We start from the raw sequence: 14937 nt of genomic DNA, 5'->3' as shown, positions 1-14937 counted from the left end.
CCTCCGGCGGTTTGCCTGTGGAGGGGTCCTCCGAAGCTGCAGGACCAATGGACCCTCCGCAGGCAAGCGCGGGAGGCAGCCTGCCTGCCGCCCTCACGGCGCCGGCAGAGTGCCCCCCCGTGGCTTGCCACCCCAAGCATGCGCTTGGCATGCTGGGGCCTGGAGCCGCCCCTAATTGTATCCCATTATAAATAAACAGCAGTAATGGGTTAACTGGAAATTGTTTTTCTGTATCAGGAGAAATTATTAAATTCTTGCTCAGGAAGAATAATAAATGTGACAGTGTCAAGTTTTATCGATAATCAGAATCAATATCTACTATGTTCTGTCAAGAACAAAGAGGAATGTCCAGTCCCAAATGTTCAATTCAGTAGAAATTAGTAATTCACATGGGCATAATAGCAATATAATCTGAATGTCACTTAGTACTTGCTGAAGCTAATTTGGTCAGTAATTCACATGCTGATTCACACCAAGCATGCATGATTATTTTTTAATATGATGGAAGAGAATATAGCTCACCAGGGAAGAATAAGCATCATGTACTTTTTAGTAATAATACAAATATTTTAACTTAGTCATTTGGTCCTAAGGACTTTTTCAGAATTCTCTTTTCACTCTTGTGAAATAAGCATTTAAATTGTCCTCCATGGATGCATTATCTCATGCATGTTACTTGTTGGAAATAGTCAACATGCAACCAGTAGTAAGTAGATTTCCATTTTTAAATCATCGTTTTATTCATTAAAATGGCTGCGACTTCAGCTGCAAAATTCTAGATCTGCTTCTTGTGCATGACATGGTGTCAGCATCATGGTGGTGAGTATAAACAGTACAAAATCATTTTCTAAACATTTATACATAAATAGTTGTTGATATGCAGTATGGCTACATTTTTCTAGTAGGTGTCTATTAAATTGCACCTGCATGTTTTATGTATACAAACTATGCCCAAGTGCTGGGTTTTGTGTGTGCATATATTGCTTTGCAAGAAGCAGTATTAGTTTAGGGGGTACAAGTGTTTGCATATGGAGAATTTGCAGGTGTGGTTTTAAAGGCCCATTTGACTCTACAACACTAAAAGTGCACATGAAACATCTATTTATAAATAATTTTTCAGTGTCGTCATTTGGCACAAAATCAGGGGCAGCTCCAGACCCCAGCACACCAAGCACATGCGTGGGGCGGCATGCTGCGGGGGGCGCTCTGCCAGTCGCTGGGAGGGCGGCAGGCAGGGCTCCGGTGGACCTCCCGCAGGCCTGCCTGCGGAGGGTCCGTTGGTTCCGCGGCTTCGGTGGAGCCACGGGACCAGCGGACTGTCCGCAGGCAGGCCTGCGGGAGGTCCACCGAAGCCGTGGGACCAGCGGACCCTCCGCAGGCAGGCCTGTGGGAGGTCCACCGGAGCTGTGGGACCAGTGAACCCTCCACAGGCACGCCTGCGGGAGGTCCACCAGAGCCACGGGACCGGTGACTGGCAGAGTGCCCCCCATGGCATGCCGCCGTGCCTGGGGCGGTGAAATGTCTAGAGCTGCCCCTGCACACAAAATGCATCATTTTCTTTTTTGCCATTGGGGTACTTTATAATGTCTGCACAACTCTTACTGCTGTTGTTTTCACTCTCTGTTTAATTAAAAGGAAACATTTAGCATGTTTTCAATGAAATGTGTAAGGTCTTGAAATGATTTCTCTAGATGAACTTGTTTCATCCCCCCTGCTGTTTCCCGCTGTTTCCCACTGTGTCCTGAGCACTGCCAGTACCTGAGTTGGCATAGGAATGATGGCACTCAAAATTGAGATGCAATTGAGATTTTTAAAGTAAACACAGGATCCTTGCCAAAGCAGAAACCAAATATATGACAATATTTGTAAAGCATGAAATGTCAGGATCCAGGATGTTTCACCTGTAGCAAAACCTGGAATAAAGGAGGAGATAATTACAGTTAGCAAATGAAATTTTAAACAATGCATATTCATTTTAAATATCTTTATTACTCTGTATTTTTCAGCAATATGTTCTAATAGCAAAAGTTAACTGTAGTCTAGTCATAATTGTCAGTTTCAGGATAACTGCACCTGTATTTCCCCCTCTACAGTCCCTTGAGGGCACCCACCTATGGAGCCCTGCGTGGATACAAAATGTGTAGCCGCATCTGAGCTGCAAAAATTGTCTGTGGATATCTGCAGATTTGCAAGGCTCTGCTTACTGTGGCTGGGCTGAGGCTCTGAGACTCCCCACCCCCTGCTGGAGCCCAGTCAGGGAGACCTGCGTGGGGAGCCTGCTCAGAGTCACGGACCTCCAAGAGCCCTCAGCCAGGTGGGAAGCCTGGGAGGTGGGAACATGGCCAGAGGCTGCTCTCAGCCTCCCACACCCTGCACCACAGGCATGTGGACGGTCCGCTGCAGCTCCCCACGGCTCCCTGGCTGGGCTCCATGCTGGCCTGGATGGGTGGGGAGACCTGTGGAGCTGCCCAGGGAGATGCTCCTTAAACTATCACCCAGCATGCAAAAAAATTTCAAAATCAAAAGGGATATGAGTGTTTGAGAGGGGAGGGTGTACTTTTTATATTGATTTTAATATAAATACACCTTTTTAAAACCTAACACCCCTCCTTTTGTAACAGTTACGAAAAGACTGAACTTTAATAATAATTTTATAGGGTGGGAGAGGAGGAAGAGGTGATGGGTTTTAAAATATTTTATTAAAAGGAAATTGATTAAATCTAAAGTAAACAAGAAACCTCTGACCTGAAAATGCAGTCTCTCTCTCTCTCTCTCTCATGTATATTTTACTGATAAATGTTAGTATTATTTATATGCTATGAACAGTTGGATGCTGAAAAATATCAAATTGTAATTGATATGTTGTGCCTATTATTCAAATCAATTTTAAAACTAAAGCTGTTTGTCATGATGATTTCCACACACACACACCCAAAATTCGTGAGACTCACATGAGGCAAAAAGCAGAAACCTAATCCCCTGCACTTTTCAAACTCATATTATATTCTTGTCCATGAATGACCTTTTACAAATGACTACCAATAACTGTAGCTGAATACAAGCACCGTTCTTGGTAGCAAAAGGTCATACTCCAGTTTTATCAAATGTGGATAAATTTGTACTCCCCGCAGCAACGGATTGTTCTAGGTTTTTATATTGTATTTGACCAATCTTAATTCAAAACCTGCATTAGGGAAGATTACACTGTGCCTTTGTTTAGTTCTGCTTTTCCTCCTCCAGCTACCTTTCACTACAAATGAGATCTGTTAGAGAAATTTCCCTACTTTACAAGTTTTTAACATTCAACTTCAAAGGACTATAACCTGTTACCTTCTCCTTATTTTTTGCATCCTGTGCTCAAGGATTAATGACCAGATGCTATCACTCTTACTCAGTGATGAGCTGCCAAAATCTTAACAACCGGTTTCCTGTAAAAAGTTCTGATTTAAGGGGGGGAGGGGTCAGGGGAGACATACCTGTGTGGCTGGGGGCCCCTGCAGGGCCTGGGGTAAATTGCCCCACTTGCCCCCCCAGCAACCTTAGAGCTTGCAGCCCCCTTCCCCCTTACCTTGCCGGCAGCTCAAAGCATCAGGACTACTCAAGAGCTCAGCTGAGCTGCCCAGCTGCTGGCCATGCTGCAGCTCTGCGGGGAGGGACTGGGGGAGACATCCTCATGGGGCCAGAGGCCCGGGGCAAATTGCCCCACTTGCCCCCCCCCCCCACAAGGCCCTGGAGTTTGCAGCCCTGTTATCTTGCTGGCAGCCCAGAGCTCAGCTGAGCTGCGCAGCTGCTGGCCATCCTGCGGCTCTTCTGAGTGGGGGAAGCAGGGGAGGGCCCGGGGAGACATCCTTGTGGGAGCAGGGGCCCCTGCAGGGCCTGGGCCAATTGCCCCATTTGCCCCCTCCCCTCCCATCTGGCCAGCCCTGGAGTTTGCAGGAGGACCCCCCACACATATCTTGCCGGGCCTCTCAAAAAGCGGCAGCAGGACGACTCCAGAGCTCAGCTGAGCTGCCCAGCTGATGCCGGCTGCTGGCCACGCTGCAGCTGGGGGGAAGCGGGGGAAGGGCTGGGGAGCCTCAGCCTCCCCAGCTGGGAATCCTGGGAGCAACAGGATGGTCTGGCCCATGGACCGGAGTTCTTTGCCAACTCCCTGGTCCTTTAACAACCGGTTCTCCACGGAGGTCTAATTTTAGCAACCGGTTCTTGGGAACCTGTGGGAAACGGCTCCAGCTCACCACAGCTCTTACTCTTTATACTAGGTACCACCTTACTCTGTGAATAGTCTCTATCTAAGGGCCAGAATCCTCCATCCTTATGCACTCTGGGTTATATTTACTTCATTGAGTAGCCCCATTCATTTCAATGTGTGATGTTTCGGGAGTACTTAGGGCTATGAGGCACCTCAATACCACCTGCCCTTAGTGCAAGCAAGCCTTGTGCGTCTGCTATGCGTCAATGCCCTAACTCCACCAACCTCTGGCAATACAAGCACTGTCTTCCATGCCTCTGCAGGCCCCATTTTCTCTATATCGATTAACTACAGGCACACTCCAACCCCTGAGTGCTCTGAGCCTGGAGTGCCCAACCCCTGTTCCACTGAACACTCTCACAATTCCCAGATCCTCCATTCCAAAGGAACAGGACACCTCCACTTGCCACTTATACCTTGGAACACAGCTCTGCTAAAAATACGGCACTTAGATCTGTATATATAGTAAAAACAAAGAAGTGCATTTAACAAAGAATAGAGATTCATGTGATAGCAAATAGAAATATTGAAAACAAATGGTTACATATAAAACAAAATCATGACGTGCAATCTAGAGCCTGGTCTTACCTAATAAGGCACAGCCATGTCAAATCAAGTTTAGCTCACCTCAAAGTCTTTCCAGCGTGTTTCAGCCAGATTTGGCTGTGATCCTTTTTTTTAAATGAAGCAAACACATGGTTAGTTAGCTTCCTAAGTGAAGGATGCAGAGAGCATTTTTGTCTCTTACAGTTGAAGTCCAAAAATCCATCATCTTCACTTGCAAACAAGACTCCCTCCGGCTGGTTAAACTTTCTTTAAATTCCCTCTCTGGAAGATTTCACAATCCCTTCATTAGCATCCAACTCAGACTGTAAATGGGCATCCATTGTGAACCATACAATTTTCAGTTTCCATAGAGCCAGACAGATAGATAAATATCTTCTGCCAGAAAGGAACTTGTTGATCACCTTCTGGTAACAAGCCACAATTCGCAAGCTTTAAGAATACACGTTTCAGTATATCTATATAGCTCCTTACATGTTATCGGTACATACATTTTGCAGTGGTTATGGTGACCGTGTGAGACAGGTTTTCAACAGAGCTCTTATATGACACCCTTTCGTGAGGTAGTATGTAGATATCAAACCCAGGGAATCCCTGTAACCCTTCGGCACCCCTGTGTCCTCTGCCAGTTGGCACCAGGAGTCCCTCAGTCACACAGAGGCTGCTTGTGGCTAAAGTACTACCCAGCATGAGTTAGGGTGGTCCCAAATAAAGGAATACATCAGTATCAAGTCAGTAGAGAACCCTTATATAGTCCTGGTAAATTGAAAGAGCATTTGCCCTCCTCTCTGCTGCTCATTTTTGGCCTCCTGTTTCTTTGGCAATTAAACACATTTTATTTTGACGTGTATTAGCTGTAGACTAGGCTTCCCATGGAGGCTCGGCTTTGGGACTATACATTGTAATTGCTGCCAAGAAGCTGGATTCCCCCATCTGTACTGGACTTGCTGTGCGCACATCAGGCATGCTTCTGCTTCAGAGATACAAACGAGAGAACCCTTGTGGGCTGGTGTGTACGCCGCAGTTGTTCTAGCAGGTGACTCAAAGGGAAGCCTCCCTGGGCTTTCCTTAGTTGCAAGTTATGGTGCCATGTTGTGACACTTCTTGGGGAGCCCAGAACTCTGAGTCACTTTGTTCACCCCTTGTGATCATAGTTTTCTTTGTCTTAGAAATTGTCTAATCTAATTGAGATTATTTGGGGTTGGCATGTTTTAGAGCTGGATTTCAGTTCTTTTTCCTAGAAGTGTAAGAACAGTGGTTAACCTGCCCCAGAAGATGCCAAATTGCAGACCCTGGGCTACATATGGCTCCCCCAATGTTTCTAATATCACCGCAGCTGCAACTTCCACTTTGGCTGGTGAAGCCATGTGTGTTCAATGTGAGCAGAAGTTGGGCAGGAATAAAAACCAAAGCAGAAATGGTGGTGTGGTACAAAGTCTACACAGCCCACTGTAGTCAGCCTCCCAGCCCAGGTCAACAGACTTGGGCTCACAGGGCTCATACTACCACACTAAAAATAACTGGGTAGACATTGCAACTCTGAGACCTAGGAAGGGGGGTTGGATTTCAGAGCCCAAACCACGACTTCAAAGCACTGTCCACACAGCTATTTTTAGAGTCTAGTCTGAGCCCCGCCAGCCCAAGTCTGTTAACCTGGGCTAGGAGGCTCATTGCCATGAGTTGTGCGGATGGACCCTAAGTAGTCTAAGGTAGCAGTACAATGCACTGATGAGATAACTGTGCTTGTTCATGGATTTATTTCTGCGTGGGATGATTAAGTACTGTGCCATTAGTTTAGCTATTTCTTAGAGATGAAGAGACCAATATTAAAACTAACTCGGACAGTAGTCGGGAGGACATTTTTACAGAATATGTAATTTCCATGTAATCAATTGTAGATGCCACATGGATGTTATGTAATCAGAAATGGGAGGAGAGATGGTCCACGTGATCACAAATGGGAGACGAGGTATCCCTCGTTAGTCTGAATGTGAAGTTTCATGTCTGTAAGGCACTCATTGCATTATGATGAGGTCCACACTGTGAAAACATTTGTGAAAATACAGGCCTACTATGTAATGAACATGGAAAATGCACACAGAATTCTATTGGAAAATATTACATTAATATTGCAGTGATGTTAAAACTGCTGTATGTAGCATTCTGATGTCTGAATGTGCAGTTATTAATGGAACTCTGATGATGAAACAAAGCAATGCAGATGTAGCTTTCCAATAAAAAATGAACATCCTATACAACAAATGGAAATAGTAGAAATACTTGTTCATAGAAAATTATACATCTCTTGTAAACATTTGATACTGCTGCAGGCATGGTAAAGTCCCAAATTCTGCACTGCCTTATATCCTGGATACGTTCCTTGGTTTTAATGGGATTGCACAGAGTATGAGTCCATTCAGAATTTGGCCCAGATCCATATTCCATTGTTTGTTAGGAATGGAATCTTCAGTTTTCCCCTTCTTATGCTCAAAACAGTTAATGAACAAGGCCCTAAAAAAATCCTATTAATACTAGAGCATCTTTGTGAAACCCAGAACAACTTATTTTGCTCCTTTTTGTTTTATTTGTAATTATTTCATTAGATGAAAACTAAATGTGCACGTGGATTGGCCAAGACATTTGGCTACTTGAGCTTTCATACATGTTTAGGTTCCCAGGGTCCTTTGAAACCTCCCAGGGAACAGCTCTGCATCCTTATTAGAGACTGACAATTAAAGGTCTGTTTTCATATCAAAAATAATCACCAAAAATTAGCCAGGCAGACCTAGGAATGCTATGAGAATTCAAACACTTTGAAATGGCCAACTTTCCTTCATTTGGTTCAATCAGTATCAGCTTGGGGTTCTTTTTATGTTTAACATTGCCAGAGTAACTTGTGAGTTGGCATCATGACAGCTGAGAAGGATTATGCAATACCATAAAGATGTAATTAATGGATTATGGGCCCCAGCAATCATATTCAGTTGCATAATTAGACAGAGGTTCCGAAATATGTTAAAGGACATTTTTAAGGCAATGTTGTAAATAAGCCATTTGTAATGTTTAAAACTGATGTAACAAAAAGGAGAAAAATGTCATTGCAACTGAAAGTGGCTGGATAAGAGATATTTATACATAGACAGCAATACGAAGAACTGAGGTCCCCTCATAGAGAACACTTTAATACCTGTCTCCTCCTTTAAATTCAAGAGGTCCAGCTGGAGCACCTTGGACAACCCCAGCTGTGGCAATATAGCACAAGGAGAAAGGCGGTCTCTCAAGTAACTAGGCCCCAGAACTTATTTTCCTCTTACTCTAGACACAGCCTAAACCTTCAGTGGATTACATGTAGTGTTCGCTTCCCAAACCTTTCTCACCATCTGTAAGTATTTGTTCCCCTTAAAGTGTAGGATGATGGCTTGATTTTTAAAAAATCGTTTATTGCTAGCATTGTGCAAAGAGTGTCAACAGTGCCATGTAAGTTGGCGGATGTATGTATTTAAGGGATCTTATAATTAAACACAGTGGTACCTGCAGCCAGACACATGTTACACATGGTGTGTACCATTGGTAGTGGCGAGGAGGAGCCATGCCGCACTGCTCACGCAGATTTGGCCCCACCGCTCTCCCATCATGACAGGGTGGTGGGGCCAAAATTGAGTGAGTGGCATTGTGATCTGATGCATGAGGTTGGGGAGTGTCACAGTGCCACTCAGGTTTGCACCGTCAACCCCCATGCACCATGCCACAACACCACTCACTTATTTTTGGCCCTAACACCCCCTTTCATGAAAGGAGGGTGGTGGGGACAAACCCAGAGCTGCGACCCCTGAACACTACGTCACAATGCCACTCCAAGTTTAGCTGGTGGCTCTCCCATCATGATGGAGGCCTGGTGGGGTCAAACCTGTGTTGTCAGGGGGTGGACAGCAGGTGGCTGACTGCTGAATTATGGGGTCCCCCTGTCCAACAGCCCATATCCCCTCTCAGGGATGGGGAGTGGCACTGCACCTGTGCGTGCCAGGCTGGAAGGGGAGGCTGAGACTCAGTGGGTGAGGCTCTGGGATCAGTGGCTGCAGCGAGGATATCTCCATAGGGATTGATGGTGCACACCATATCAGAAATTTAGCGGGGTGGGGAGCGCCTGATTAAATAAAGTAGTGGTCTTTTGTTTTTTGAAATGAAACACTTCACTGTTCCTGTATGGTAAGGGAGGAAAAAGGCTGTCAGGAGTCATAATGTGCCTGGCTGTTTGAACACAAGAAACAGCAGCAAGCTGTTTTGAGTACTTGTCACCAGAAGAAATATTTCCTTACAGAAACTTTTGTAACCAGTGATCTTAATGATATGTGCGCCAAAAATAGTTGAAAATCTAAAGGAATTATGCCAGATTAATCTGCAAACCTCCACAAATATCGCTTTATCTTGTATGGAGGAGGGGTGATGGAGTGTGAATACTTACATGCTGTTTTCTGCATAGGTTGTGTATGTAAAGATATTTGAAGAACAAATGTTACAGTACATCATGAGAGCAACAACTACTGCATGGCCTTGTATCCAATATCTGTTACATTGTAATACATTTTAGTCTTTAGATCCTTCATTCAAGTAAACGTCAATTTTTATTTTATTTAAAAATAAACTACCCTGGAAACACTAACATGACTGAGAACTCTAAAAAGCATGGGCTCTGTATATGTTATTTTAGGTTAAGTAACCTGAGGTTCATATAGGAAGGCCCTTTGTCACAGACTCTTCTAAAACAGCTAGAAATATTGTCTTATCTTTTTTGTGGCAGAAGAAAAATGGCTTTAAAATGATTTGACAGTCAGAGCAGTGAATATAAGGACAGTTCTCCAATTCAGTGCTACTAAGGATGTTTAGGGGTTGTCTACACAAACAGTAAGTTTGTGGCAAGATGGGGTGAGAATCTACCCCACACTAGTCTGCCACAGACTAACTATGCATGTGCGTCCTGGTGACATGCATTAACAGTTTGATAGAGCATTTTGAGCTACTCCATTTCAAATGGTTTCAGAGTGGTAGCTGTGTTAGTCTGTATCAGCAAAAAGACCAAGGAGTACTTATGGCACCTGAGAGACTAACAAATTTATTTGGGCATAAGCTTTTGTGGGCTAAATCTCATATCATTGGACGCATGCAGCAGAAAATACAGTCGGAAGTTATATATACACAGCGAACATGAAGCAATGAGTGTTGCCATACCAACTCTAATGAGACGAATCATTTGAGGTGGGCTATTATCAGCAGGAGAAAAAAAAACTTTTGTAGTGATAATCAGGATGGCCCATTTCAAACAGTTGACAAGAAGGTGTGAGTAACAGTAGGGGGGAAATTCAAGCCTAATTTAATGGTGTCCAATTTGCAAATTAATTTCAGTTCTGCAGTTTCTCGCTGGAGTCTGTCTTTGAAGTTTTGTTGTTGGAGAATTGTGACTTTTAAGTCTGTAATTCAGTGACGAGCGAGGTTGAAGTGTTCTCTGAATGGTTTTTGAATGTTATAAAATTTGAAGTGTGATTTAAGTCTGTTTATTGTTTTGCATAGAGACTGTCTGGTTTGACCAATGTACATGGCAAAGGGGCATTGCTGGCACATGATGGCATATATCACATTGGTAGATGTGCAGGTGAACGAGCCTCTGATGGTTTGGCTGATGTGATTGGGTCCTATGATGGTGTCTCTTGAATAGATATGTGGACAGAGTTGTCAACAGGCTTTGCTGCAAGGATAGGTTCCTGGGTTAGTGTTTTTGTTGTATGGTGTGTGGTTGCTGGTGAGTATTTGCTTCTGGTTGAGGGCTTACAGACAGAAGCAAATGGCTCTACCCATATTCTTGAATTAGCTGCGGGACTGGAATTAAAGATTGGATACTGGAAATTTTGACCAGTCATTGCCTCCTGTGTTTTGAGTTTGTAGCTCATTTCTCATATCTTCCACTTTTAAATTGCTGAGCTGGGCAAAATGGTTACCAAAGTCAGCCATGAGAACAGCTGCCATGACATGTCCTCAAAACACCAGCATTTTCAAACTGGTGGTAGAATTAAAAAATTGATTCCCACTGTTACTGTCCCCAAAAAGACTACACTGTGTGGAGGTTAAGGGTGGATGGATGGATGTGTGTATGTGTTTTAGGAGCATGGAAACCAATGGCCAAATTCTGGTCTCGCCAAAGAGAACTCCAATTGTGCTCTTTGGGACTGGGATTCGGTCATAAAAGTAGCGTTGTAAGCATAAAAAGTTAGAAATCTTTTTTTTTTTCCAGTTCAGAACGTTCTTATTGTTTTATAGTGCTTGTTAATGTGAAAGTAGGTTAGCATTGATCTGAACCAACTATAATACATGGAAGCACTTTGCAAGCAGCTTGATAGGGCTGTGCCAATGTGCTTCAATCCTAATTCCCAACATCTCTGCTAATACAAACTTTGGTCTCTTCTGAGACTGTTGCTGATGCCAAATCTATCTGGTAGTTTTCTAATGAGGTCAAATATCAACTAGTGAGTAAACAGAGAATGCAATATTCAGTTTGCTTGTGACCTTGAGTTTGACCCCTTTTCTCCCAAAGTGGACAGTCAGTGTTTACCCTGTTTAGCCCACATCATCTTTGCTGGTAGTTCATAAGGATGTTTAAGTGACTGCCGTTGTAGTGATAGCATTGTGTTTAAACCATTAAGAAAGAACTAAGGATGGTACCTCAGTTTCTCCTTTTAATTTTCCTTAACTGTATCTATAAAATTGTCACAGATGTATTTTCAAACTTTCACTTCATCTTCAGGCTTGTTTGAGGTAGATACCATAGGTTTTGACTGACAGTGCAATTTGCATCTTGAAGCATCACTGTAAGTACAATGAAATGAAAAGGTTACTTGCACAAAACTCACTTTTCCCTCTGGGCTGACTTTAGAAACTCATTGATGTCACTTCCTTCCTCAGTCAGCAAGTGAATTTTTGTTAATTTTCAAGACCAGCTGTCCATGCTGTCAACAGAAAGCTATTAAAATTCCTTTAAAGTGAATCAAAATAGCCTAAAAACAAATATACTAGAAAACAGGAAAGCAGCAGTATTCAAAGTCCACAAACCTCAGAGCAAAATAGTGTTGATCCAACCAGAGATTTCAAACATTGTACTTTCCTAGCAACTTGTATATCAACTTGTATATCATTAAGGAATGTTAAAACACATACACCTTAATCCTCTATTACCAAAAACCTTACTAGGTTAAAAAAAACAGCCCCAAGATTTAATTCCATTTCTCACAAAGATTATCTCAATAAACCTGGGAATGACTTACCGTAAGTCTCCCCTAAATGATGTTTCCTTTTTTCCTCTTGGAGCTAAAAAGTACCATTTACATCTACCAAACAAAAATACTACACCAACATGCAGGAAATAATTATCATAAGAGTCATTTTATGGTAAAGCCTACAGTAGTATGTTATTTTCAGTTTTTTCTCCTTAGGATGAAGATCAATGGAGAAGATCATTTTTCTTATTAATAATACCTTGTGTTACATTAAAAAATTCATAATACTGTTACCTAGTCTTAAAAAAATCTACATTTTGTACACTCTGTATGTCAGTACAAAGAAATTCTTATGAAAAGGGACATATTCCTGGAAGAGGGAGTGCCTAATGTCACTCAACAGCAATCCCCTGGGCCAATTAAAGAATGATACTGACAGGCTGCAAAGGGAGTCCCATCATTATTGGTCTAGAAAACCATGGCTGATATATGTAGAGCTAGATGTAGGTGAATGTGAAATTCTTGGTCATCCACAAAGGATGTGGAGTACCTCCTAGCAGAGAGAGTGTAATTAATCTAGCCACACTTCTGACTATTACTGTATGGTAGCACTTTGCAAGATACATTTACTGTCTCTTTTACCTGAAGGTTGAGACTAGGTTTGATTCTACAAAGATATGTGATTTTTGATAGAAGCACAGAAACTCCTACAGTGGAATAAAGTAACATCTATCCAGACTGGTATCTTGTCTCCAGTAATACACTATAGAGAAGGTTCAGAGGAATATTGTGTATGACACAGTGTGCTAGTATAAACTACCATCCCATTACAACATAACAATTGCCAGGGAGCTAGGCAAAAAAAAATAAAAAAGGGGGGGGAATAGTAAATTCACTAAAAATGCATTTTTCAGAGCACTGAAACCATTTGTGAATCAGGGTGTAATTTGGCAAACCGTTTTGTCAAGGAAAAGAAATGTCAGAAATGTTAAAATATTATTTCAAGTCAATATTTTGTATAGGAAATGTTGTTTCAAAAAATTTTGTTCAACCCTAATGACGTTTTTTCAGTTTTTTTTATATGGACGTGAAAAAACAAAAAAATCAATTTTGGTTCTAAACTAACCCAAATTTTCTGTCTGATATATATCTATTTGTTTAGCCATTGAACTGAAAAATCAATCGTTTACTCAACTCTAATTGCCTGTAGGTCTTTCTTACAAAGATGTGCAAAAGTGGCCATCTCCCATTCCTCTTATGCTTTTAAGGTTAAATTGAATATGATTATGAACAGGTTAGCTACCTAATATTTTTACTTCCCACCAAATTCTGATAACAATGTTCCTAGTGCATTACTGCAATCTCGGTTCCATAGTTTCATCACCACCTTTTAATAATTTTTTGATACTCAGAGTGACTGACAGAGCCAGTCATTTCCATTGACTTCAAATGTTAGTTTAGGATAAGCATTTTCCTCGTCTTCCTGTGTGGTGAAGATCAATTAAAATAAATTACTTAGCTATGCTGCAATTTCCTTCTTTCTTTATTTGCCTCATTATGCCTTGGTGGTTTAATGATTCTGATCTCTTTATACTTTATTTCATATTATTAGTCTTGATATTTTTGGTTGGCTATCCATCAAATTCCCCCTTAGTGCTCTCAATCTCTAGCTTAAATGTTACAGACATTTGCTCCATTCTATTAGTGTTATCACTTTGGCTGGATTTCTTTTCTAAAGATCCTTTTTTAGCCTCTGTGTACACTGTTGGTTATCATATTGTGTGTTCTGTTTTCCTTGATTGCCTCATTTTTGTTGTTACATGCAAGATCATTTTATGCACTAAAATAAGTTACAGCTAATTATTTATGTTTCTTTTTTCTTTCAGTGTCTGGCGAAAAATTACAACAACAGATAATTAATCAGGTATTGTGCCATTTTGCACACTTTTTTGTTACTCTATATTTTTTATATACTCTTGGAAAATTTTAGCAACTTTGAAAGTGAGAAACTTATAGGAAAGGCTAAAGTCAGTCATAAGACAGGCAGATGGTGTGAGGTCCCCCCATCCTGCCCTACAGATCTGCCTATTCACTTGAGTTTAGTATTGAAACACTTCTTTCTGTCTGAGGCAATGGCCTGTATCTTGAGCAATTAAGTGTGCCAGTTTGTCATCTTGCTCTGTGATATGGACGAAGCCAGCAGGCAATTTGTCTACTAGGACCAGGTCTGAGAATGCCCAACTGCTGCCTTTGTATAAATGATAGTTGCACCTATTTGAGAGCACAACTTTCTAAAAGTTGGTATGAAACATCTGTGTTGTTGTATTACTGCACTATGTGCAAATGATAAATAGTGCATTGCTATGTGAAGTTTTGGGGGGCGGCGTTAATTACAACTACAGGTTTTCACTACTGCTTTGCTAAACTGTGACATTGCTTGTGACATTGTCATACTTGGAGTCCAACGGCTGAGCTATAAAGTAAACGAGTTTTTGATTCTGCTTTTTATTACTGCACCAATTAGGGGAAAATACTGTTTGCAAAGATAACATTTTAATATTTATTTACTATTTCTGTGTCAGAAGGAATGGGTACATAAATGAAGGTCAATACTAGCAATTCCAAATGTAGGAACTTGCATATGTTTGAAAATTATACTGAAGTGGAATTGTTTTAGCCAATAAAAGGCCAGGAAAGCTGTAGTTACTTGTTTAGAGCTGGTTGGGAATTTTGCAACAAATCATTTTCCATCAAAAAAAGCTGATTCATCTAAACTGAAACTGTTTGCAAAACAGATTTAGGTATGATGAATTTCCAGACCCCCATCACTCCCCCTCCCCCCAATATGTCAAGAAAATAATT

General features: G+C 41.9%; 1 protein-coding gene across 2 annotated transcripts in view; it reads left to right on the top strand.

Annotated features, from left to right (window-relative positions):
* CHST9 (carbohydrate sulfotransferase 9) overlaps positions 1–14937 on the top strand; it is a 126510-nt gene that overhangs the window by 93241 nt on the left and 18332 nt on the right. For both annotated transcript variants that reach the window (XM_032799041.2, XM_032799039.2), the window contains exon 3: positions 13962–13999. In XM_032799041.2, coding sequence (XP_032654932.1) covers positions 13962–13999 — 38 coding nt within the window. The remainder of the gene's footprint in view (positions 1–13961; positions 14000–14937) is intronic.

This window comes from Chelonoidis abingdonii, chromosome 2, assembly GCF_003597395.2.
Source record: "Chelonoidis abingdonii isolate Lonesome George chromosome 2, CheloAbing_2.0, whole genome shotgun sequence".
NCBI classification, from domain to species: Eukaryota; Metazoa; Chordata; order Testudines; family Testudinidae; genus Chelonoidis; species Chelonoidis abingdonii.
This window is presented reverse-complemented; position numbering and strand designations above follow the sequence as displayed.